Here is a 22,490-nt window from a genome sequence, read left to right as displayed (position 1 = left end):
GGGACTACAGGCACGGGCCACCATGCCCAGCTAATTTTTTGTATTTTTAGTAGAGACGGGGTTTCACCACGTTGACCAGGATGGTCTTGATCTGTTGACCTCGTGATCCACCCGCCTCAGCCTCCCAAAGTGCTGGTATTACAGGCGTGAGCCACCACGCCCGGCCAGAGCATTCTTTAGACTCAGAATGAAACCAGGTTTAATGCTCCATAATAATCACTTCTGAAAAATATCATATTAATGCAACATGCAATGGAAGAACTCACTCTCAACACACATTGCACAGTAGTGGGTGTCCTAAAGTTGTGTGGCTCAGAGAGTGATTGGCACCTGCCTCTTCTCTGTTTCACTGTGTAAAGCCTTTATTGACATCTTGGCATATAAGCAGAATAATCACCAAAAAATATTACTTTTAATGTACCACAACACAATCATTCAAGCATACTACTTGAGGGCCTAAGTTCTCAACCTGGACACTGTAGTATAAGCTACTGATACCACTACTCACTGCTTCACCAGAATGGCTGTATATTTTTCCCACCAAAAGTAGGGCTATTGCACCATACGTTTCATGGTCTCTGTAAAGAAAAGAAATCATTGTCTTGGTTTATATTTCCTCAAAAAACAAGCAAATTTTCTATAAACTGCTTTTAAGAACTTAGTGAAAACTGAAGTTTCCTAAGGAAATCATTAATTATTTTTAATGCAACAGTACCCCCATATACACACACAAAGTTGGTATTTGTAAAAACATCAATTCTGAAAAAACTAGTTACATCCTTTAATAAACATGCACCACAAAATTAAAATGCACAAGCATTTTTTTAAGAGAAGGGGTCTCACTATGTTGCCAAGGCTGATTCAAATTTAAACTCCAGGGTTCAAGCGATCCTCTGCCTCAACCTCCCAAACTGCTGGGATTACAGGCAAGAGCCACCATGCCCAGCCACACAGTTTTTATTTATTGTTTTCTTGAGACAGAGTCTCACTCTGTTACCCAGGCTGGAGTGCAGTGGCATGATCCTCGCTCCCTGCAACCTTTGCCTGCCAGGTTCAAGCAATTCTCATGCCTCAGCCTCCTGAGCAGCTGGGATTACAGGTGCACACCACCATGCCTGGCTAATTTTTGTATTTTTAGTAGATGGCTTCTCGCCACATTGGCCACGCTGGTTTCAAACTCTTGACCTTAAGTGATCCACCCATTCAGCCTCCCTAAGTGCTACGATTATAGGCATGAGCCACTGCACCCAGCCAAACAAGCATTTTCAAGCACATTTACTTTATGATTCCTTATTTCATGTGATGCCCGCCCCCTCACCAAAAAAATGATTCAGTAAGACCTTTCAGGATTTTTACTTCTTTTTCCCTGCCATTCAAAAGCTTCTGCAAGGAGGTTTTAAAGGATTTCCCAGTGGCTTTATAACTATGAGGAGTGAAGAACTATGTTTTCAGAAGCCTGGGCTGAAGGTTTTTGCTCTTTTCAAATTGTCTTGAGTGGTTCAATTTTCTTATGTCTGCAATTACTAAACTTGGGGCTGTGTTTAAGGTATAGGCCTAAAAGTTTGCCAGCAGGTAGGATATCCATAATCATTTCTACTGACCCAAAACAAGGAGAGGCTTTTAAGAGAGGCCCCGATAAGGCTGTGGTTCTTGCCCTTTCAGTTTGCTCCTGAGGAAAAAGAAGTATTTTAAAACAAGGAAGTGCAAGAGGATGAAACTGGAAAAAAAAAAAATATATATATATATATATATATACAGAATGTAAAAAATTCTACAAAGTCCATGGGTTAACAGTAAATTGCAAGTGAATAAAAGTAACAGCAGAACTACAGATAAAAAGGACAAGACAATCAACCAATTGCAATGCATGAGCTTTATGTGGCTCCTAATTTGAAAACTGAGCAGTCTTGAGCTTTTTTTTTTTTTTTTTTTTTTTTGAGACAGAGTCTTACTCTGCCACCCGGGCTGGAGTGCAGTGGCACAATCTCAGCTCACTGCAGCCTCTACCTCCCGAGTTCCAGTGATCCTCTTGCCTCAGCCTCCCAAGTAGCTGGGATTACAGGCACATGCCACCAAGACCTGGCTAATTTTTGTATTGTTAGTAGAGATGGGGTTTCCCCATGTTGGTCAGGCTGGTCTCAAACTCCTGCCCTCAACTGATCCACCTGCCTCAGCCTCCTAAGGTGCTAGGACTACAGGTATGAGGCACTATGACTGGCCAAAGATATGACATTTTAACAGTGACTGAATATTTGATGATATAAAAGAATTACTGCTATTATTTCAAGTAATAATGATAGTAAGATTGTCATTTTTAAAGTGCTTATCTTGGGCCAGGCGCAGTGGCTTAACACATCTGTAATCCCAACACTTTGGAAGGCCAAGGCAGGTGGACCACCTGAGGTCAGGAGTTCCAAACCAGCCTGGTCAACATGGTGAAACCCCAAATCTACTAAAAATACAAAAAACTAGCCAGGCATGATAGCGTGCACCCATAGTCCCAGCTACTCAGGAGGCTGAGGCAGGAGAATCACTTGAACCCAGGAGGTAGAGGTTGCAGTAAGCCAAGATTGTGCCACTGCATTCCAGCCTGGGCGAGAGTCAGACAGCATCTCAAAAAAAAAAAAAGAAAAAAAAAAAGTTCAGCCGGGCGCATTGGCTCAACCCTATAATCCCAGCACTTTGGGAGGCTGAGGCAGGCAGATCACCAGGTCAAGAGATCAAGACCATCCTGGCCAACATGGTGAAACCCCGTCTCTACTAAAAGTACAAATATTAGCTGGGTGTGGAGTTGTGTGCCTGTAGTCCCAGCTGCTCGGGAGGCTGAGGCAGGAGAATTGCCTGAACCCAGGAGGCGGAGGTTGCAGTGAGCCAAGATTGTGCCACTGCACTCCAGCCTGGTGCCTGGCGATAGAGCGAGACTGTCTCAAAAAAAAAAAAAAAAAAAAAGTTCAGCAAGGCCAGCTGTGGCAGCTCATGCTTGTAATCCCAGCACTTTGGGAGGCTGAGGCAGGAGGATCATCCGAGGATGGGAGTTTGAGACCAGCCTGACCAACATGGAGAAACACCGTCTCTACTATAAAATATAAAATTGCCGGGCGCGGTGGCTCAAGCCTGTAATCCTAGCACTTTGGGAGGCTGAGGTGGGTGGATCACGAGGTCGAGAGTTCGAGACCATCCTGGTCGACATGGTGAAACCCCGTCTCCACTAAAAATACAAAAAATCAGCTGGGTATGGTGGCGCGTGCCTGTAATCCCAGCTACTCAGGAGGCTGAGGCAGGAGAATTGCCTTAACCCAGGAGGCGGAGGTTGCGGTGAGCCGAGATCGCGCCATTGCACTCCAGCCTGGGTAACAAGAGCGAAACTCCGTCTCAAAAAAATAAAATAAAATAAAATAAAATAAAATTACCCGGGTGTGATAGTGTATGCCTGTAATCCCAGCTACTCGAGAGGCTGAGACAGGAGAATCGCTTGAATTTTGGAGGTAGAGGTTGTGGTGAGCTAAGATCATGCCATTGGACTCCAGCCTGGGCAACAAGAGCAAAACTCTGTCTTAAAAAATGGTTTTTGCTTTAAAAAAATAAAAATAAAGGCTGGGCGCGGTGGCTCAAGCCTGTAATCCCAGCACTTTGGGAGGCCGAGGCGGGTGGATCACGAGGTCGAGAGATCAAGACCATCCTGGTCAACATGGTGAAACCCCGTCTCTACTAAAAATACAAAAAGTTAGCTGGGCATGGTGGTGCGTGCCTGTAATCCCAGCTACTTAGGAGGCTGAGGCAGGAGAATTGCCTGAGCCCAGGAGGCGGAGGTTGCGGTGAGCCGAGATTGCGCCATTGCACTCCAGCCTGGGTAACAAGAGCGAAACTCCGTCTCAAAAAAAATAAATAAATAAAAATAAAAATAAAAATAAAATAAAAAATGGTTTTTAAACATTTTTAATAATGTTAAAAAAAAAAAAAAACAGGCCAGGTGCGATGGCACATGCCTGTAATCCGATTACTTTAGGAATCCAAGGTGTGCAGATCATCTGAGGTCAGGAGTTTTGAGACCAGCCTGGCCAACATGGTGAAACCCGTTTCTACTAAAAATACAAAAATTATCCAGGCTTGGTGTTACAAACCTGTAGTCCCAGCTACTTGGCAACTTGAGCAAGTCTAAAAAAAAAAAAAAAAAAAGTTCAACAAAAATATGACACAACCAATAATTTATATTTTGTCTAAAAACAATCATTTAAGCTGACTGCAGTTGCTCATGCCTGTAATACCAGCACTTTGGGAAGCTGAGGTGCGAGATTACTAGTGGCTTGAGGCCTGGAAGTTGCAACCAGCCTGGGTAACATAGTGAGACCCAGTTTCTACAATTTTTTTTAACTCGCCAAGCATAGCGGCATGAGCCTCTAGTCCCAGGTACATGGGAGGCTGAGGTGAGAGGATTGCTTGGGCCCAGGAGTTCAAGGCTGTAGTGAGCTATGATCATAACACTGCACTCCAGCCTCTGTGATAAAGTGAGACCCTGTCTCTAAACAAATAAATAAAATAATCGAAACAGTTTAGAATCCTGAAGGAATGCTTATTATATGTCAAAATTACAAAAGCTAAGATTAAGGACAAAAAGGGAACACCAAAACCCAAACGGAATTTGTAGGGTTAATTGATTATTCTCATCTGCTAGTATTTAGACTATTTTCTTTTTTTTTTTTTGAGACGGAGTTTCGCTCTTGTTACCCAGGCTGGAGTGCAATGCCGCGATCTCGGCTCACCGCAACCTCCGCCTCCTGGTCTCAGGCAATTCTCCTGCCTCAGCCTCCTGAGTAGCTAGGATTACAGGCACGCGCCACCATGCCCAGCTAGTTTTATTGTATTTTTAGTAGAGACGGGGTTTCACCATGTTGACCAGGATGGTCTCAATCTCTCGACCTCGTGATCCACCCGCCTCGGCCTCTCAAAGTGCTGGGATTACAGGCTTGAGCCACCGCGCCCGGCCTATTTAGACTATTTTCATTAGACGTTGCTAATGAGCTCAGAAGCAAGCAGGTAATTTTTTTTTTGAGACGGAGTTTCGCTCTTGTTACCCAGGCTGGAGTGCAATGGCTCGATCTCGGCTCACCGCAACCTCCACCTCCCAGGTTCAGGCAATTCTCCTGCCTCAGCCTCCTGAGTAGCTGGGATTACAGGCATGCGCCACCATGCCCAGCTAATTTTTTGTATTTTTAGTAGAGACGGGGTTTCACCATGTTAACCAGGATGGTCTCAATCTCTTAACCTTGTGATCTACCCGCCTCGGCCTCCCAAAGTGCTGGGATTACAGGCGTGAGCCACCGCGCCTGGCCGCAAGCAGGTAATTTAAACTAAGAGAGCTGGGTATAAAACAACAGTGGCCGGGTGCTATGGCTCCTATCTGTAATCCCAACACTTTGAAAGGCCGAGGCAGGTGACCCTGGGCAAGATGACAAAACCCCATCTCCACCAAAAAGATGCAAATTAGCCAGGCATGGTAGCATGCACCTGTAGTTGCAGCTACTTGGGAGGCTGACATGGGAGGATTTCTTGAGCCCAGGAGGTTGAGGCTGCGGTGAACTATGAGTGTGCCACTACATTCTGGCTTGGGTGACAGAGCAAGACCCTCTCTCAAAAACAAAAACAAAAACAAAAACACAGTGGAGGAATACAGAGTAAACTAGAGAATGCATGCTTCATTTAAAGGCATCGAGCCGGGCGCGGTGGCTCAAGCCTGTAATCCCAGCACTTTGGGAGGCCGAGGTGGGTGGATCACGAGGTCGAGAGATCGAGACCATCCTGGTCAACATGGTGAAACCCCGTCTCTACCAAAAATACAAAAAATGAGCTGGGCATGGTGGCGTGTGCCTGTAATCCCAGCTACTTAGGAGGCTGAGGCAGGAGAATTGCCCGAACCCAGGAGGGGGAGGTTGCGGTGAGCCGAGATTGTGCCATTGCACTCCAGCCTGGGTAACAAGAGCGAAACTCCATCTCAAAAAAATAAAAAATAAAAAAAATAAAAAAATAAAAAAGGCATCTAGCGTTTTATCAGACGGAGTCTCGCTCTGTCACCTGGGCTAGAGTACAGTGGCACGGTCTCAGCTCACTGCAGCCTCCACCTCCCAGGTTCAAGCAATGTTTCTGTCTCAACCTCCTCCTGAGTAGCTGGGATTACAGGCACATGCCACCATGTCCGAATAATTTTTTTTATTTTTAGTAGAGATAGGGTTTTGCCATGTTGGCCAGGCTAGTCTTGAACTCCTGATCTCAGGTGATCCACCCACCTCATCCTCCCAAATTGCTGGGATTACAGGCATTAGCCACCACACCCGGCCAGGCATCCAGGCATACAATGCTAAAACAAAGTCTGATTTTCACCAGATACTAAATATATCCTCAAAATCACTGTACCATTTATGGGCCAAAGCAAACTACCTAGAAGAAAGGAAGACTAACAAACCAGTAGAGTATAGGGAAAACCAGGCCACCTGGTCATTCTGTTCATTTTACATATAAAGTGAGGCATAAAGTTTGTTTGCTTGTATCTAAGTGAACTGCCCAAAGCTAAATGAATTAGCCTAAGAACTAGAACTAGACCTTAGTGAGGCACAATGATTTGCCCAAAGTCACAGTGCTAATAGGAGAGGCCAGTACCAATACTAGAAATCAAAGCCCAAGCACCCTAACACTCTGTCTGGGTCAACAATTCACTATTTAGCACCACTTTGTTTTCTTTCTTGGGTTCTATGTGTCCAGCTCCCATTCTTTTCACAGAATGATTCTCCTCAAAAAATGTGTTCTTCAACCAAATAAATCTGAAAATAATGCAAAAAATAATAATACAACAGGGAGGAGAAGAATTTCAGATGATTACAAAAGCAGACTCTTAGTCATCCACACACATATTAAATCCTGTGTTCTAGACCCAAACATCTTTCCACATAGTAGATAGCTCCTCCAATTTTACAAAGACATTTCTGTACCATGCATAACATCAGCATAAAATATGGAAGAAATTTATAAAAGCAATAACTAGCCCTTTTAAAGACTGAAGGAAAGCACAAATACATTTACACATTTAGTCTCCCAAATGTTAATTCTTTTAACTATCTCACTAGAGAGGCAAGAACCAAAACTTCAGAGCTTACTATGTATTCCCCAGTATTCAGCTAAGGAACTAGCTGAGTCTCCAGAGCCAGGTTTCATGGCTTTTACCCAACTAATGAATCTGCTTGGCTCCGACACCCATATCCTTTATATTATCCCCACACAGGCAATGAAATCAAGAGAAGCACTAATTTCCAGAAATATGCAATTCTTTACTTTCTACTTAAAATAAAACTTAGCAGCCCAACTAGCTTTCTAATATCCAAGTAGAAAAAGCAGAAGTTGCTGGCACCGTGCCTCACACCTGTTATCCCAGCACTTTGGGAGGCTGAGGCAGGCAGATCATGAGGTCAGGAGTTCGAGACCAGCCTGGCCAACATGGTGAAACCCTATTTCTACCAAAAATTAAAAAAATTAGCCAGACATGGTGGTAGGTGCCTGTAATCCCAGCTACTCAGGAGGCCAAGGCCCAAGAATCGCTTGAACCCGGGAGGCAGAGGTTGTAGTGAGCTGAGATCATGCCACTGTACTCCAGCCTGGGTGACAGAGCGAGACTCCATCTCAAAAAAAAAGAAAGAAAAAAGAAAAAGCAGAGATTTTAGAATGGGATCAACCTACATTTGAATCCTTGCTTTGCCACTTACAAACTAAACGAGCTTCCATTCCTCCTGTGTAAATGAAAAAAAAAAAAAAAAAAACACTATTAAGGTTATAAAAAAAACTAAAGCATGAGGTACAATGTCTGGCATATAATGGGCACTCAGTAGAAAGCTCATTATTTTTACCTAGAGGTTGAATTCAACGGCCAATTCAAATAAGATATTTTAAAGTAACTGATGAATATAGCCTTAGTAGAGTCTATATAAAGTATCTTGGCTGGGTGCAGTGGCTCATGCCAGTAATCCCAACATTTTGAGAGTGTAGAAGTGGGAGGATCACTTGAGGCCAAGAATTCAGACCTGGCATGGGGCTCACACCTGTAATCCCAGCACTTAGGGAGGCCAAAGCAGGCGGATCACTTGACATCAGGAGTCCGAGATGAGCCTGGCCAACATGGCAAAATCCTGATTCTACTAGAATCACTTGAACCCCAGAGGCAGAGGTTGCAGTGAGCCAAGATCATGCCATTGCACTCCAATCTGGATGACAGAGCAAGACTCCATCTCAAAAATAGAAAAAGAAAAAAAAAAAGATTTCAACCAGCCTGAGCAACATGGTGAGACCCCCATCTTTACAAAATATTTTAAAAATTAGTCAGGTATGGCCAGGCAAAATGGCTCATGCCTATAATCCCAGCACTTTGGGAGGCCAAGGCAGGTGGATCAAGGGGTCGAGGCAGGCAGATCAGGAGGTCAGGAGATTGGTACCAGCCTGGTCAATATGATGAAACCCCATCTCTACTAAAAAATACAAAAAATTAGCCGGGCGTGGTGGCGAGGCCTGTAGTCCCAGCTACTCAGGAGGCTGAGGCAAGAGAATCGCTTGAACCCAGGAGGTGGAGGGTGCAGTGAGCCGAGATTGTACCACTACACTGCAGCCTGACTGACAGAGTAGTACTCCATCTCAAAAAAAAAAAAAAAAAAAAAAAAATTTATCCAGGCGTAGTGGTATGGATTTGTAGTCCCAACTATTTGGGAGCCTGAGGTGGAAGAACACAGTGAGCTATGATTCCAGCACTACACTCCAGCCTGTGCAACACAGCAAGACCCTGTCTCTTAAAAACAAAAGCAAAATAACCACTATCTCCTGGATCCATCAGTAAACCCCAAAATTGCACATGAAAGTATGCAATCAGCCAGGTACGGTGGCTCACACCTATAACCCCAGCACTTTGGGAGGCTGAGGCAGGCAGATCACCTGAGGTCCGGAGTTTGAAACCAGCCCAACCAAGCTGGAGAAACCCCATCTCTACTAAAAATACAAAACAAAAATTAGCCAGGCATGGTGGCACATGCCTGTAATCCCAGCTACTCAGGAGCCTGAGGCAGGAGAATCACTTGAACCCAGGAGGTGGAGGTTGCAGTGAGCCAAGACCGTGCCACTGCCCTCCAGCCTGGGCAACAAAATAAAACTCCATCTCAATTTAAAAAAAAAGAAAAAAAGTATGCAGTCAACATTAGTGCAAATTACAAAATATACTGACAGGTCCATTTTTCCAGATTAAACTGTAAAAAGAGGATATACAACTAGTCAATCATTAGTCCAATAATAATTCCTTGAATTGCTAAATTTTAGACTATGTTTTCCACCATTTTTTTTTTTTAAGACAGGGTCTTGCTCTGTCACCCAGGCTGGACTGTAGTGGCATGATCTCAGCTCACTGTAACCTCCGCCTCCAAGGCTCAAGAGATCCTCCCACCTCAGCCTCCCAAGTAGCTGAGACCACAGGCACAAGCCACCATGGTGGCTTATATATATATATATATATATATATATATATATATATATATATACACACATACATATATATATTTTTGTTGTTGATGCGGGGTTTCACCATGTTGCCCAGGCTCCTCTGGAACTCCTGGGCTAAAGTGATCTGCCTGCCTCAGCCTCCCAAAGCACTGGGATTACAGGCATGAGCCACTGCACCCAGCTACCATTTCCGCAATTGATATCTCTCACATAATAAGCTTCTAGAGGGCAGGGGCTATATCTCATACATGTTATACTCAGAATATTAAAGAAAAACTTAAAAGTCTGAAATGATTCCCTAATGGCTTAATAAAAAGTATTTTAATAATAGGATCTATCCCAGCACTTTGGGAGGTGGGCAGATCACAAGGTCAGGAGTTCAAGACCAGTCTGGCCTGAATGGTGAAACCCTGTCTCTACTAAAAATACAAAAATTAGCCAGTCATGGTGGTGGGCACCTGTAATCCCAGCAACTCAGGAGGCTTAGGCAGAATTGATTCAACCTGGGAGGCGGATGTTGCGGTAAGCTGAAATCACACCACACTCCGGTCTGGGCAACAGAGTGAGACTCCGTCTCAGACAAAATAAATAAATAAATAATAGGATCCTTTCACTCAGAATATTCAAATGAAAAACGTTCTTATTCGGAATAGCTCCTCCAGCAAAAGAAATTGCTGCTTATAAGCACTGTTAGCAAGAGACCAAAACTCAGTTGCAACTCTCTACCAAAGAAAATTTTTAAAAAATAAAGCACTAACACAATGAGCACTTATCCATTCCATTTCCAAAAACAACTTACCTTCTGCACCTTCCTTTTGCAGATTTGAAATCCAGATTCTCACACAATCACTGGCCATCTCTTCTGTTTGATTCAATAGCATACACACTACTGAGTGTCTCTCACTATTAAATACATCAATAGAAAGCACACTCACCTTATTCTGCTTTCTAATTATGAAAACAGAAGTGCAGGCCAGGTGCAGTGGCTCACACCTGTAATTTCAGCATTTTGGGAGGCCAAGGCAGGAGGCAGGAGGATCGCTTGAGCCCAGGAGTCTGAGACCAGCCTGAGCAACACAGTGAGACCCTGTCTCTATTCAATAAGTAAACAAACAAACAAATATAAGCAGAAGTGCAAATGCCCTCATCCAAAATTATTATTATTTTTTGAGACCGTGTCTTGCTCTGTCACTAGGCTGGAGTGCAAGTGGCGCAATCTCAGCTCACTGCAACCTCCACCTCCTGGGTTCAAGCAATTCTCCTGCCTCAGTCTCCCAAGCAGCTGGGACTAAAGGCGCACACCACCACATCCAGTTAATTTTTGTATTTTTAGTAGAGACAGGGTTTCCCCATGTTGGCCAGAATGGTCTTAATCTCCTGACCTGGTGATCCACCCGCCTCAGCCTCCCAAAATGCTGGGATTACAGGCGTGAGCCACCGCGCCCAGACAAAATTGTTTTTTAAAAGATACTTGAGATTAAATAATACAGAATAACTGCTCTCATCTTTCCCCCTAAAAACACCATACTTCAATATGAAATTTTAAATGGCTTTTTTCCCCAAATGGGAAAGGATTCCTGTGTCTTCATGGGAAAGTAAGCAGTTTAAGAGTAAAACATACTAATAAGCCATTGCAAACAGGTGAGATACCATCATAGTGTGTGCTGTTGCAGGAAACAGAATGGAAAGCCGTGAATGGGAGTCTCTGCACTTCATATCTGCAAAAGAAGAGAATAAAAATGTTAACTTGGCCGGGTGCAGTGGCTCACACTGTAATCTCAGCAGTTTGGGAAGCAGAGGCGGGCAGATCACAAGGTCAGGAGTTCCAGACCAGCCTGACCAATATGGTGAAACCCCACCCCTACTAAAAATGCAAAAATTCGCTGGGCGTGGTACTGGGCACCTGTAATCCCAGCTTTTCAGGAGGCTGAGTCAGGAAAATCACTTGAACCTGAGAGGCGGAGGTTGCAGCGAGTCTAGATCGGCCACTGCACTCCAGCCTGCGCGACAGAGCAAGACTCCGACAAAAAAAAAAAAGGTTAATTTAACTCCAGACTTAGATTCGCTTCCTATTTAAAGCAGTGCCCCAAAATATTTTAAATCAAAAAATGAAAATGTGCTGGTTAAGCCAAGTTTGTAGATAAACTCAACCTTCTTGTTCTTAATATATAAACTGTATCCCCAGTGTTAAAAGTTATTTGAGCCGGGCGCGGTGGCTCAAGCCTGTAATCCCAGCACTTTGGGAGGCCAAGGCGGGTGGATCACGAGGTCAAGAGATCGAGACCATCCTGGTCAACATGGTGAAACCCCGTCTCTACTAAAAATACAAAAAATTAGCTGGGCATGGTGGCGCGTGTTTGTAGTCCCAGCTACTCAGGAGGATGAGGCAGGAGAATTGCCTGAACCCAGGAGGCGGAGGTTGCGGTGAGCGGAGATCGCGCCATTGCACTCCAGCCTGGGTAACAAGAGGGAAACTCTGTCTCAAAAAAAAAAAAAAAAAAAAAAAAGTTATTTGAACATTTTAATGCTACACCACCTTGACATTAGAGGATTAAAAAAAAAAATCTCCAATCTTTAAACTTTCCTTACAACTACCATTAAAATTAGCAAAATATGTTTCTCTATTTAAGTTAACCTAACGGGAATGACTTTTAACCTAAGAATTACAGTTAAAAGGTTGATTTTAACAAATGCTCTTCCCTCTGTAAGCAGTGACAGGTAACCTTTTGGGAACCCCAATGTACACACCCCTTTCTCCAACCCTGCTACAGTTAAACGTTAATTTTAGGACAAACAGACCAATACCTTCTCGCAAGCAATGCCCACCCGCCCAACATCCCGTTCTCTGCAAAATTCCATCTGCATCTTGCATTCACCCACTCGCCCCAGTGAGGGTGAGTCCAGGCCAAGTCGCAGAAGAACACCGGGCGTCAGGGGTGAGACCTGCGAGCCCATCTGCACCCGCGCCCTCCCACCTGGCAGCACACCTGCCTCGCGGGAGCCCACCTGGGGCCGGGACCGCCCCCTCCCGGCCCCGCGCGAGCGCCCCACTCGGAGCGCTTTCCACCCGCCGCGCAGGACCAGAGGGCGGTGCAAGCGGCGGGGCCCCGGGCAGCGGGGAAGCGAGGGCTCGGGGAAAGGGGGCCGCCCGGGGCTTGCTCCCTCCCTGGGGACCCGGCGGACCGCAGCGTGCTGGGGGCGGACGCGGTACCTTTTGGACAGATCCATGAGGACCCCGGAGAAGAGCTTCTCCCCGAGGCGGAACGACACGACGAGCGCGTCCTCAATGATGTGGTCCAGCGTGACCCGCACCTCCGAGCCCGGGATCAGTTGCGACACCGTGGAGTCGCCGCCCGCCGGCGGCACGAGCGCCGGAGCTGCGGGCTGAGCCCGCGGCGGCTCCTCGCGCTCCTCAGGAGCCGGGGGCTGCTCCTGCGGCGGTGCAGAAGAAGGTGGAAGTTCCGGCCCTCCCTGAGGCGCGGCTACCGCCGACTCCGCCACCCGGACGGACAGTTTCTCCTCAGCCTCCAGCTCCGGCCCCGCCGCCTCCGGGCTGCGGGCGAGCTCCCCCGGTGGCGGCGGTGGCGGCGGGAGCGGCGGCTCGTCGGCCTGAGGAGCGGACTGCTGCCCGTCGGCCTCGCCATCCGGCACAGACGCTTCAGTGGCGGTGACCGGGAGGGGATCAGTGCCGGCCTCACTGCCGGGGATGGGCTCCATCTCCGGCTCGGCCTCGCCGGCGCCCCCCTCCCCGGGGGACGCTGCAGTCGCTGCCGCCTCTGCGGCCACGGCGGCCATTTTCTTCCTGGCTTCTCCCTCCTCCAACTCCGGCTGCAGCGGCGGCGGCGGCGGCAGCGCTGCTCGGTTCCCTGGGCCTTCCCCTCCCTCCCGCGAACACTTTCGTCCCACCCTTTCCCTGATGCTCGTTTTTGGCACCTCGCCATTGGTTCCATCCTGCAGCCTTCCCGCATTTGTGATATTTCATTGGCCATGGGCGGACGTCTATCATCGACTCAGTCCATCCTTCTCATGCAGAATAGGAACTTCTCATTGGCCAGATATGTTGTCAAGTGTGGAATCTGAGTGGAGGAATAGGGGGCGGAATTAAAGGGGGCGGGGGAAGTCACAAAAGAGGAGCCATATACTCATCGCCTCTTGCTATTGGCTGGAGGAGGAAATAAAGTTTTATGGTTGGCCTACGCTCCTGCCCATTATCAGTCAGGTCTTCGGAGGTGGGAGAAAGGAGGGAATCAAGTAGCGTGCCACTTCTTTCAAAGGCGGCGGAGGGGAGGAGTAACAAGGCGATGCGGGAAGGGAAACCGCTTCCCAAGAATCTCTGCGCAGAGATCCTTAGAATAAATGTTATTTCTAGGCGCGGACTTCTTGCGGCCGCGTGTGGGCACGACAGGCTTCTTTGGGTAAGACAACTAAAGTTTGAAATACAATCCTACAGACACTTTCTGAGTGCCTGCTATGCTAGTCACTGCACTAGGTGCTAGGGCTTTACAATGTTCAAGACGTTCTCCATAACCTAATGGCAGCTGGCTCATGGCAGCCACTCCAGCTGTCATGAGGAGTACGAGGAGTATTTTCCTTGACTTCTCTCCACTTTCTAGGAACAAAGCACCTACTTATTAATATTTCAAAAATAGGAAAATGCTCATGAAAGAGGAGAGCTATCCTCACTGGATTAAACTGATGACTATTCCAGAAAGGAGTCCTGAGACATTGCTGGACAGATATGTGAACACTGCTTGTTCTCTCCAAATCCGCTGCAAAGTGGACGCACCTGGTGTCTGCTAAAGCCTTTTTCTTTCCTAGCTTCTATGCCACGAGAACAAAGCTCTCTCTCTTCAGTGTCCTGACACCCCGACTTCTCTTACTCCCACGTTAAGTCTCCGTTTGTTATCTCTGGAATCTACTGTACCTATTTCTCTCAATGGCACCTCAGAGTCAGCCTTTCCTCTGGGTGAATGCCTACAGCAGAGAGGGAAGAAAGCTGCTAGCACTGAGTGTGAAAAAATAAAATCCTAAAGAATAATTACAGCTAGTGTCTTTCGAGTACCATGTACCAGGCACTAGTACAAACACTATAGCATATCATCTCAATCCTTAAAATTTCGAGACACAAAGAGGGTGTCCAAGGTTACTCGGCTTGTAAATTGCATAGTCAGAATTTCAGTTTTACATGGAAAAGGCTGAAAATAGCAATAAACAAATATCACCATATGCTCTGCCTATTTCAAACCAAGTGGCTCTTGGGGAAAGGCCAGTAGAAGATCCCAATCAGGGAAGTTTCAGAATATCATTTAAAAATACAGAAAGAAACAAATGTACTTAGTGTTCATTTTGTACTAGAGATTTTCCCAAAAGCTCTCACTTAAAATTCTGTGACTTAACTCTTCTCTCTCTTTTAAAGATGAGGAAGCCGGCTGGGAGCGGTGGCTCAAGCCTGTAATCCCAGCACTTTGGGAGGCCGAGGCGGGTGGATCACGAGGTCAAGAGATCGAGACCATCCTGGTCAACATGGTGAAACCCCGTCTCTACTAAAGATACAAAAAATTAGCTGGGCATGGTGGCACGTGCCTGTAATCCCAGCTACTCAGGAGGCTGAGGCAGGAGAATTGCCTGAACCCAGGAGGCGGAGGTTGCCATGAGCCGAGATCGCGCCATTGCACTCCAGCCTGGGTAACAAGAGCGAAACTCCGTCTCAAAAAAAAAAAAAAAAAAAAAAAAAAAAAAAAAGATGAGGAAGCCGAGCCTTAGCCATGTTAAACATCCTAAGGGGACCAGGCACCATAGCTCAAACCTGTAATCCCAGCACTTTGAGAGTCCAAGGTGGGTGGATCACCTGAGGTCAGGCATTTCAGACCAGCCTGATCAACATGGTGAAACCCCCTCTCTACTTAAAATACAAAATTAGCTGGGCATGGTAGCAGGCACCTATAATCCCAGCTACTTGGGAGGCTGAGGCAGGAGAATCACTTGAACCTGGGAGGCAGAAGCTGCAGTGAGCCAAGATCATGACATTGCACTCCAGCAACAAGAGTGAAACTACATCTCAAAAAAATAAAAAAACAAAACAAAACAAAAAAGATCTTAAAGTTCACACAGGCCGGGTGCGGTGTCTCATGCCTGTAATCCCAGCATTTTGGGAGGCCGAGGTGGGCGGATCACGAGGTCAAGAGATCGAGACCATCCTGGTCAACATGGTGAAACCCTGTCTCTACTAAAAATACAAAAAATTAGCTGGGCATGGTGGTGTGTGCCTGTTATCCCAGCTACTCAGGAGGCTGAGGCAGGAGAATTGCCTGAACCCAGGAAGCGGAGGTTGTGGTGAGCCGAGATCGCGCCATTGCACTCCAGCCTGGGTAACAAGAGCGAAACTCCGTCTAAAAAAAAAAAAAAAAAAAAAGGTCACACAGCTACCTAGCAGCAGATCCGATCTAACCTGGGTCCTTCCAAGTACATGGCTTTCACTCAATCATTCATTCAACAAAGAGTTATCTCCGTTGGCCGGGCGCGGTGGCTCAAGCCTGTAATCCCAGCACTTTGGGAGGCCGAGGCGGGTGGATCACAAGGTCGAGAGATCGAGACCAACCTGGTCAACATGGTGAAACCCCGTCTCTACTAAAAATACAAAAAATTAGCTGGGCATGGTGGTGCGTGCCTGTAATCCCAGCTACTCGGGAGGCTGAGGCAGGAGAATTGCCTGAACCCAGGAGGTGGAGGTTGCGGTGGGCCGAGATCGCGCCATTGCACTCCAGCCTGGGTAACAAGAGCGAAACTCCGTCTCAAAAAAAAAAAAAAAAAAAAGAGTTATCTCCTACAGACTAGATACTTTCAGTAAGCACAGATTCTGCCTTATAAGGTTTTCACCGTAATACTTTGTCTATAGTTGACCATAATCAACTAATTAAACATAACATGTAGTCTATGAAACGCCTAGACCCTGAGGTCTCACATTGTATAATCTCCCACAAGGAGAAAAATACAGTTCAGGTCCTGGGACCTGATGACTTCTTGTAGCAATTCATTGTAAGATGCTGCAATGAGTAATTTACATTTCAGATCCATAGCAGATGTGGTATACCAAGTCACTGTCATAAGCCACCATTTCATCCTGTAACTCAAGAGCTACTACTGAAAAAAAAAAAAAAAAGGGCTACTGCTGGCTCCCAATTCTCACATGGAGCATACCTTCTTCTGCTTGGCTTTCAAAGCCCTCTCTGTATTTGCACCTTACCTTTAAAGGTCTCTTCTCCACTACTCTTCAAGCCTCCTAATATAAGAAGGATTTAGTCCTATATTCGTCATTCACTTATTCATTCATTCAACAAATAGATATTAAAGGTTTCAGTTACTGGACTAGTCAGACAGAAGGCAGGCAATAAAGAATACAAAAGGGCCAGGGACGGTGGCTTATGCCTGTAATCCAAGCACTTTGGGAGGCCAAGGCAGACAGATCATGAGGTCAGGAGTTCAAAACCAGCCTGGCCAACATGGCAGAACCCCGTTTCTACTAAAAATACCAAAATTTAGCCAGGCATGGTGGGAGGTGCTTGGAATCCCAGCTACTCGAGAGGGTTGAGTCGGGAGAATCGCTTGAACCCGGGAGGCAGAGGTTGCAGTGAGCCCAGATCACTCCACTGCACTCCAGCCTAAGCAACAGAGCAAGACTCTGTTTCAAAAAAAAAACAAAAAAGAATACAAAAGATATCACTTGAGTTCAGAAGTTCAAGACCAGCCTGGGCAATACAGTGAAACTCCTATACATCTATCTATCTATCTATATATATATATATATATATATATATATATATATACACATGCACACACACATATCGTTCATATATATGAATGATATGTGTGTGTGTGTGTGTATATATATATATAATCATATATGAAGGAAATATGATACCTGCAGTAAGCAGACACAGATTCTGCCTTATAGGGTTTTCATTGTAATACGTTGTCTGTAGTTCACCATAATCAACTAATTAACCATATTCATATATATATGAATGAAATATATGTTTATATATAGATACAGATATATCATAGATATATAATAGATAAATATATATGAATAAAATATATATGGGGTGTGTGTGTGTACATATATATATATATATATATATATGAATGAAAGATTGAGTAACTGCCCTCTTGAGGATTATTTTTCTAGTTGGAGAACTGGAAAATGAGCAAACAGTGAGTAGACAAGATGATCACAGATGTGTGCAATATCACGAGAAAAATAAATAGAGTAAGGGAATAGAAGTAGCTGGCAGAGGGGCTGAAAGGTATCTCCTTTAAAGAAGGTGGTCACGAAAGCCCTCTCTCAGGATTAAGGAAAAGGCAGCTAGCTATTGACTTTGCTGGATGAACATTTGGATCAAAAGGAACAGCAATTGCTTAAAGTTCTAAGGCAAAAGAGGGCTTGGCTTGTTCCAGAAACAGAAGGAAGACCAATCTGGTTAAGGAATGAGCAAGAAGTTCAGTAGATGAAGTTGTAAAGGAAAACAGGGCTGGGCACAGTGGCTCACGCCTGTAATCCCAGCACTTTGAGAGGTTGAGGTGTCCGGATCATGAGGTCAGGAGATCAAGACCATCTTGATCTTGATTTTTGGTGAAACTCTGTCTCTACCAAAAATACAAAAATTAGCTGGTTATGGTGGCACGTGCCTGTAATCTTAGCTACTGGGGAGCTTGAGGCACAAGAATTGCTTGAATCCAGGAGGCGGAGGTTGCAGTGAGCCGACATGGCATTCCTGCACTCCAGCCTGGTGACAAAGTGAGACTTCGTCTCCAACAACAACAACAACCAAAAAAAAGGAAAACAGGACCCAAATCATGTTTTGTACTGCAGATACAAAAGCAAGGGATCCTCCCCACAGGGAACTCCAAATATAGCAGAAAGCCTGGGCCAGCCATGATGGCTCATGCCTGTAATCCCAATATTTTTGGAGGCCAAGGCAGGAGGATTGCTTGAGCCTAGGAGTTTGAGGCTGTAGTAAGCTATGACCATGCCACTGTACTCCAGCCTCACAACAGAGGGAGACTATATCTCAAAGAGAAAAAAGAAACATGGTTTTTACATGTGCTTTTGTAATCTATTCACCTCCACATTCAGCCTCCTCCTGGTATGGAATTGGTATGGAGGATGCCATTGATGTTTGTGTAATGGATAGCCACATGATATTTGTGGCTGACTAAGTGATTGAATGGATAGTTGATGGATTGGATGGATAGTTGAAGACCGAGACAGATGGTTGAATAGATGGATGGACGGTTGGATGAATAGATGAATGGCAGAGACAAGGAAACTAGCTGATTGCTGAAGCAGATGCTCACTCTGTCTCTCTCTCTCTTTTTTTTTTTTAATAAAGACAGGATTTCACCATGTTGGTCAGGCTGGTCTTGAACTCCCGAACTCAGGTGATCCGCCCGCCTTGGCCTCCAAAGTGCTTGGATTACAGGCGTGAGCCACCACGCCTGGCAATCCTCAATCTCATGAGCATACTTTGATCTCAACCTCTGCAAGATACTATAGTTTGGTGGCTAAAACCTCAGAGAGTTGAAGTAAATAAACCTGTATATGGCTAGGCACAGTGAATCACATCTGTAATCCCAGCACTTTGGGAGGCAGAGTCAGGCAGATCACTTGGGCTCAGGAGCTTGACACAAGCCTGGATAACATGGCAAAACCCTGTCTCTACAAAAAATACAAAAATTAACCAGGCATGATAGTGTGTGCCTGTAGTCCCAGCTACTCAGGAGGCTGAGGTGGGAGGACCACCTGAGTCCAGGAGGTTGAAGCTGCAGTGAGCTGTGATTTCACCACTACACTTCAGCCCAGGCAACGGAGTGAGATGCTTTCTCAAAAATAAAAAATAAGATAGGGCACAGTGGCTAGTGCCTGTAATCCCAGCACTTTGGGAGTCTGAGGTGGGTGGAGACCAGCCCAACCAACATGGAGAAACCCCATCTCAACTAAAAATACAAAAATTACCCAGTGTGGGCTGGGCGCTCTGGCTCAAGCCTGTAATCCAAGCACTTTGGGAGGCCAAGGCAGGTGGATCACGAGGTCAAGAGATCGAAACCATCCTGGTCAACACGGTGAAACCCTGTCTCTACTAAAAATACAAAAAATTAGCTGGGCATGGTGGCACGTGCCTGTAATCCCAGCTACTCAGGAGGCTGAGGCAGGAGAATTGCCTGAACCCAGGAGGCGGAGGTTGCGGTGAGCCGAGATCGCGCCATTGCACTCCAGCCTGGGTAACAAGAGCGAAACTCCTTCTCAAAAAAAAAAAAAGGGCCGGGCGCGGTGGCTCAAGCCTGTAATCCCAGCACTTTGGGAGGCCGAGGCGGGTGGATCACGAGGTCGAGAGATCGAGACCAACCTGGTCAACATGGTGAAACCCCGTCTCTACTAAAAATACAAAAAATTAGCTGGGCATGGTGGTGCGTGCCTATAATCCCAGCTACTCAGGAGGCTGAGGCAGGAGAATTGCCTGAACCCAGGAGGCGGAGGTTGCGGTGAGCCGAGATCGCGCCATTGCACTCCAGCCTGGGTAACAAGAGCGAAACTCCGTCTCAAAAAAAAAAAAAAAAAAAGAAAAAAAAAAAAAAATTAGCTGGGCATGGTGGCGCATGCCTGTAATCCCAGCTACTCAGGAGGCTGAGGCAGGAGAATTGCCTGAACCCGGGAGGCGGAGGTTGTGGTGAAACCCCGTCTTAAAAAAATAAATAAATAAATAATAAAATAAAATAATAATTTTGTGTGGGTTGTTGGGGGGGGCAGGGTCTCATTCTGTTGCCCAGGCTGGAGTGCAGTGGCACGATCTTGGCTCACTGCAACATCTGCCTCCCAGGTTCAAGCCATTTTCCTGCCTCGGCCTCCTGAGTAGCTGGAATTACAGATGCAAATGACCATGTCTGGATAATTTTTGTATTTTTGGTACAGCTGGGTTTTCACCATGTTGGCCAGGCTGGTCTCAAACTCCTGACCTCAAAAGATCCTCCCACCTCAGCCTCCCAAAGCACTGGGATTATAGAAATGAGCCACTGCACCTGGTCAAAATATTTTTTTTTTGATTAGCTGGGTTTAATGGTGCACACCTACAGTTCAGCTACTTGGGAGACTGAGGCAGGAGGATCCCTTGAGCCCAGGAGTCTGAGGCTGCAGTAAGCTATAATCATGCACTGCACTTCAGTCAGGGCAACGGAGCCAGTCCTTTCATCAAAAACAAATGAACAGGGTGGACGTAGTTGCTCAAGCCTATAATCCCAGCACTTTGTTTTTTTTTTTTTTTTTTTTTTTGAGACGGAGTTTCGCTCTTGTTACCCAGGCTGGAGTGCAATGGCGCGATCTCGGCTCACCGCAACCTCCGCCTCCTGGGTTCAGGCAATTCTCCTGCCTCAGCCTCCTAAATAGCTGTGATTACAGGCACGTGCCACCATGCCCAGCTAATTTCTTATATTTTTAGTAGAGACGGGGTTTCACCATGTTGACCAGGATGGTCTCGATCTCTCGACCTCGTGATCCACCCGCCTCGGCCTCCCAAAGTGCTGAATCCCAGCACTTTGAGAGGGTGACATAGCAAATCACCTGAGGTCAGGAGTTCCAGACCAGCCTGGCCAAGATGGTGAAACCTTCTCTCTACTAAAAATACAAAAATTAGGGCCGGGCACGGTGGCTCAAGCCTGTAATCCCAGCACTTTGGGAGGCCAAGGTGGGTGGATCACGAGGTCAAGAGTTCGAGACCATCCTGGTCGACATGGTGAAACCCCGTCTCTACTAAAAATACAAAAAATCAGCTGGGCATGGTGGCGTGTGCCTGTAATCCCAGCTACTCAGGAGGCTGAGGCAGGAGAATTGCCTGAACCTAGGAGGCGGAGGTTGCAGTGAGCCGAGATCGCGCCATTGCACTCCAGCCTGGGTTAACAAGAGCGAAACTCCGTCTCAAAAAAATAAAAAAATACAAAAATACAAAAATTAGCTGGGCGTGGTGGCGAGTGCCTGTAATCCCAGCTACTCTGGAGGCTGAGGCAGGAGAATCACTTGAACCCCAAGATGGAGTTTGCAGAGAACTGAGATTGCACAACTGCACTCCAGCCTGAGCAACAGAGTGAGACTCTGATTCAAAAAAAAAAAAAAAAAAATATATATATATATATATATATATATACACATACATATATATACATATACACATACGTACATATATATTTGTGGTCCCAGCACAGTGGCTCATGCTTATAGTCTCAGCAACTTGGTAGACTGAGGTAGGAGGATTGCTTGAGCAAGGGAGGTCGAGGTTGTCAGGAGCAATGATTGTGCCACTGTACTCCAGCATTGGCTACAGAGTGAGACCCTGCCTCAAAATAATAATTCATAGAAATGACCGAATAAGTAAATGGTTATTTCTGGGTGGTACAATTAATGTGGAGTTTCTTTTCTTTTTGGCCATCTAGATGTCTCAATTATCCTAATTTTCTAAATTTTCTACAGAGATCATTTATTTTATTTTATTTTATTTTTGAGTCGGAGTCTTGCTTTGTTGCCCAGACTGGAGTGCAGTGATTTGATCTCGGCTCACTGCAACCTCTGCCTTCTGGTTTCAAGCGATTGTCCTGCCTCAGCCTCCTGAGTAGCTTGGACTATAGACACACGCCACCATGCCCAGCTAATATTTTATATTTTTAGTAGAGATGAGGTTTCATCATGTTAGCCATGATGGTCTCAATCTCCTGACCTCATGATCCACCCACCTCAGCCTCCCAAAGTGCTGGGAGTACAGGCGTGAGCCACCACCCCCGGCCAGTAAACATGTATTTCTTTTTTTTTTTTTTTTTTTTTTTTGAGACGGAGTTTCGCTCTTGTTACCCAGGCTGGAGTGCAATGGCGCGATCTCGGCTCACCGCAACCTCCGCCTCCTGGGTTCAGGCAATTCTCCTGCCTCAGCCTC

The 22,490-nt window shown here is 46.0% G+C and overlaps 1 protein-coding gene across 9 annotated transcripts in view; it reads right to left on the bottom strand.

The window, feature by feature from the left end:
- The window catches only part of PWWP2A (PWWP domain containing 2A), a 73,839-nt gene extending 60,447 nt beyond the window's left edge, over positions 1-13,392 (bottom strand). For 7 of the 9 annotated variants that reach the window (XM_039460397.2, XM_039460394.2, XM_039460398.2 and 4 more), the window contains exon 1: positions 12,731-13,392. In XM_039460397.2, the coding sequence (XP_039316331.2) occupies positions 12,731-13,314 (584 nt within the window). In that variant the 5' untranslated portion in view covers positions 13,315-13,392. Of the gene's footprint in view, positions 1-508; positions 579-10,318; positions 11,104-12,730 lie in introns of those variants that run through there. The other 2 variants (XM_074390290.1, XM_039460396.2) reach the window with 2 other exon arrangements.
- Positions 13,393-22,490: the final 9,098 nt, after the last annotated feature.

Source organism: Saimiri boliviensis, chromosome 20 (assembly GCF_048565385.1).
Source record: "Saimiri boliviensis isolate mSaiBol1 chromosome 20, mSaiBol1.pri, whole genome shotgun sequence".
NCBI classification, from domain to species: Eukaryota; Metazoa; Chordata; class Mammalia; order Primates; family Cebidae; genus Saimiri; species Saimiri boliviensis.
The sequence above is the reverse complement of the archived record's forward strand: the minus strand, read 5'-3'. Positions and strand labels throughout refer to the sequence as shown.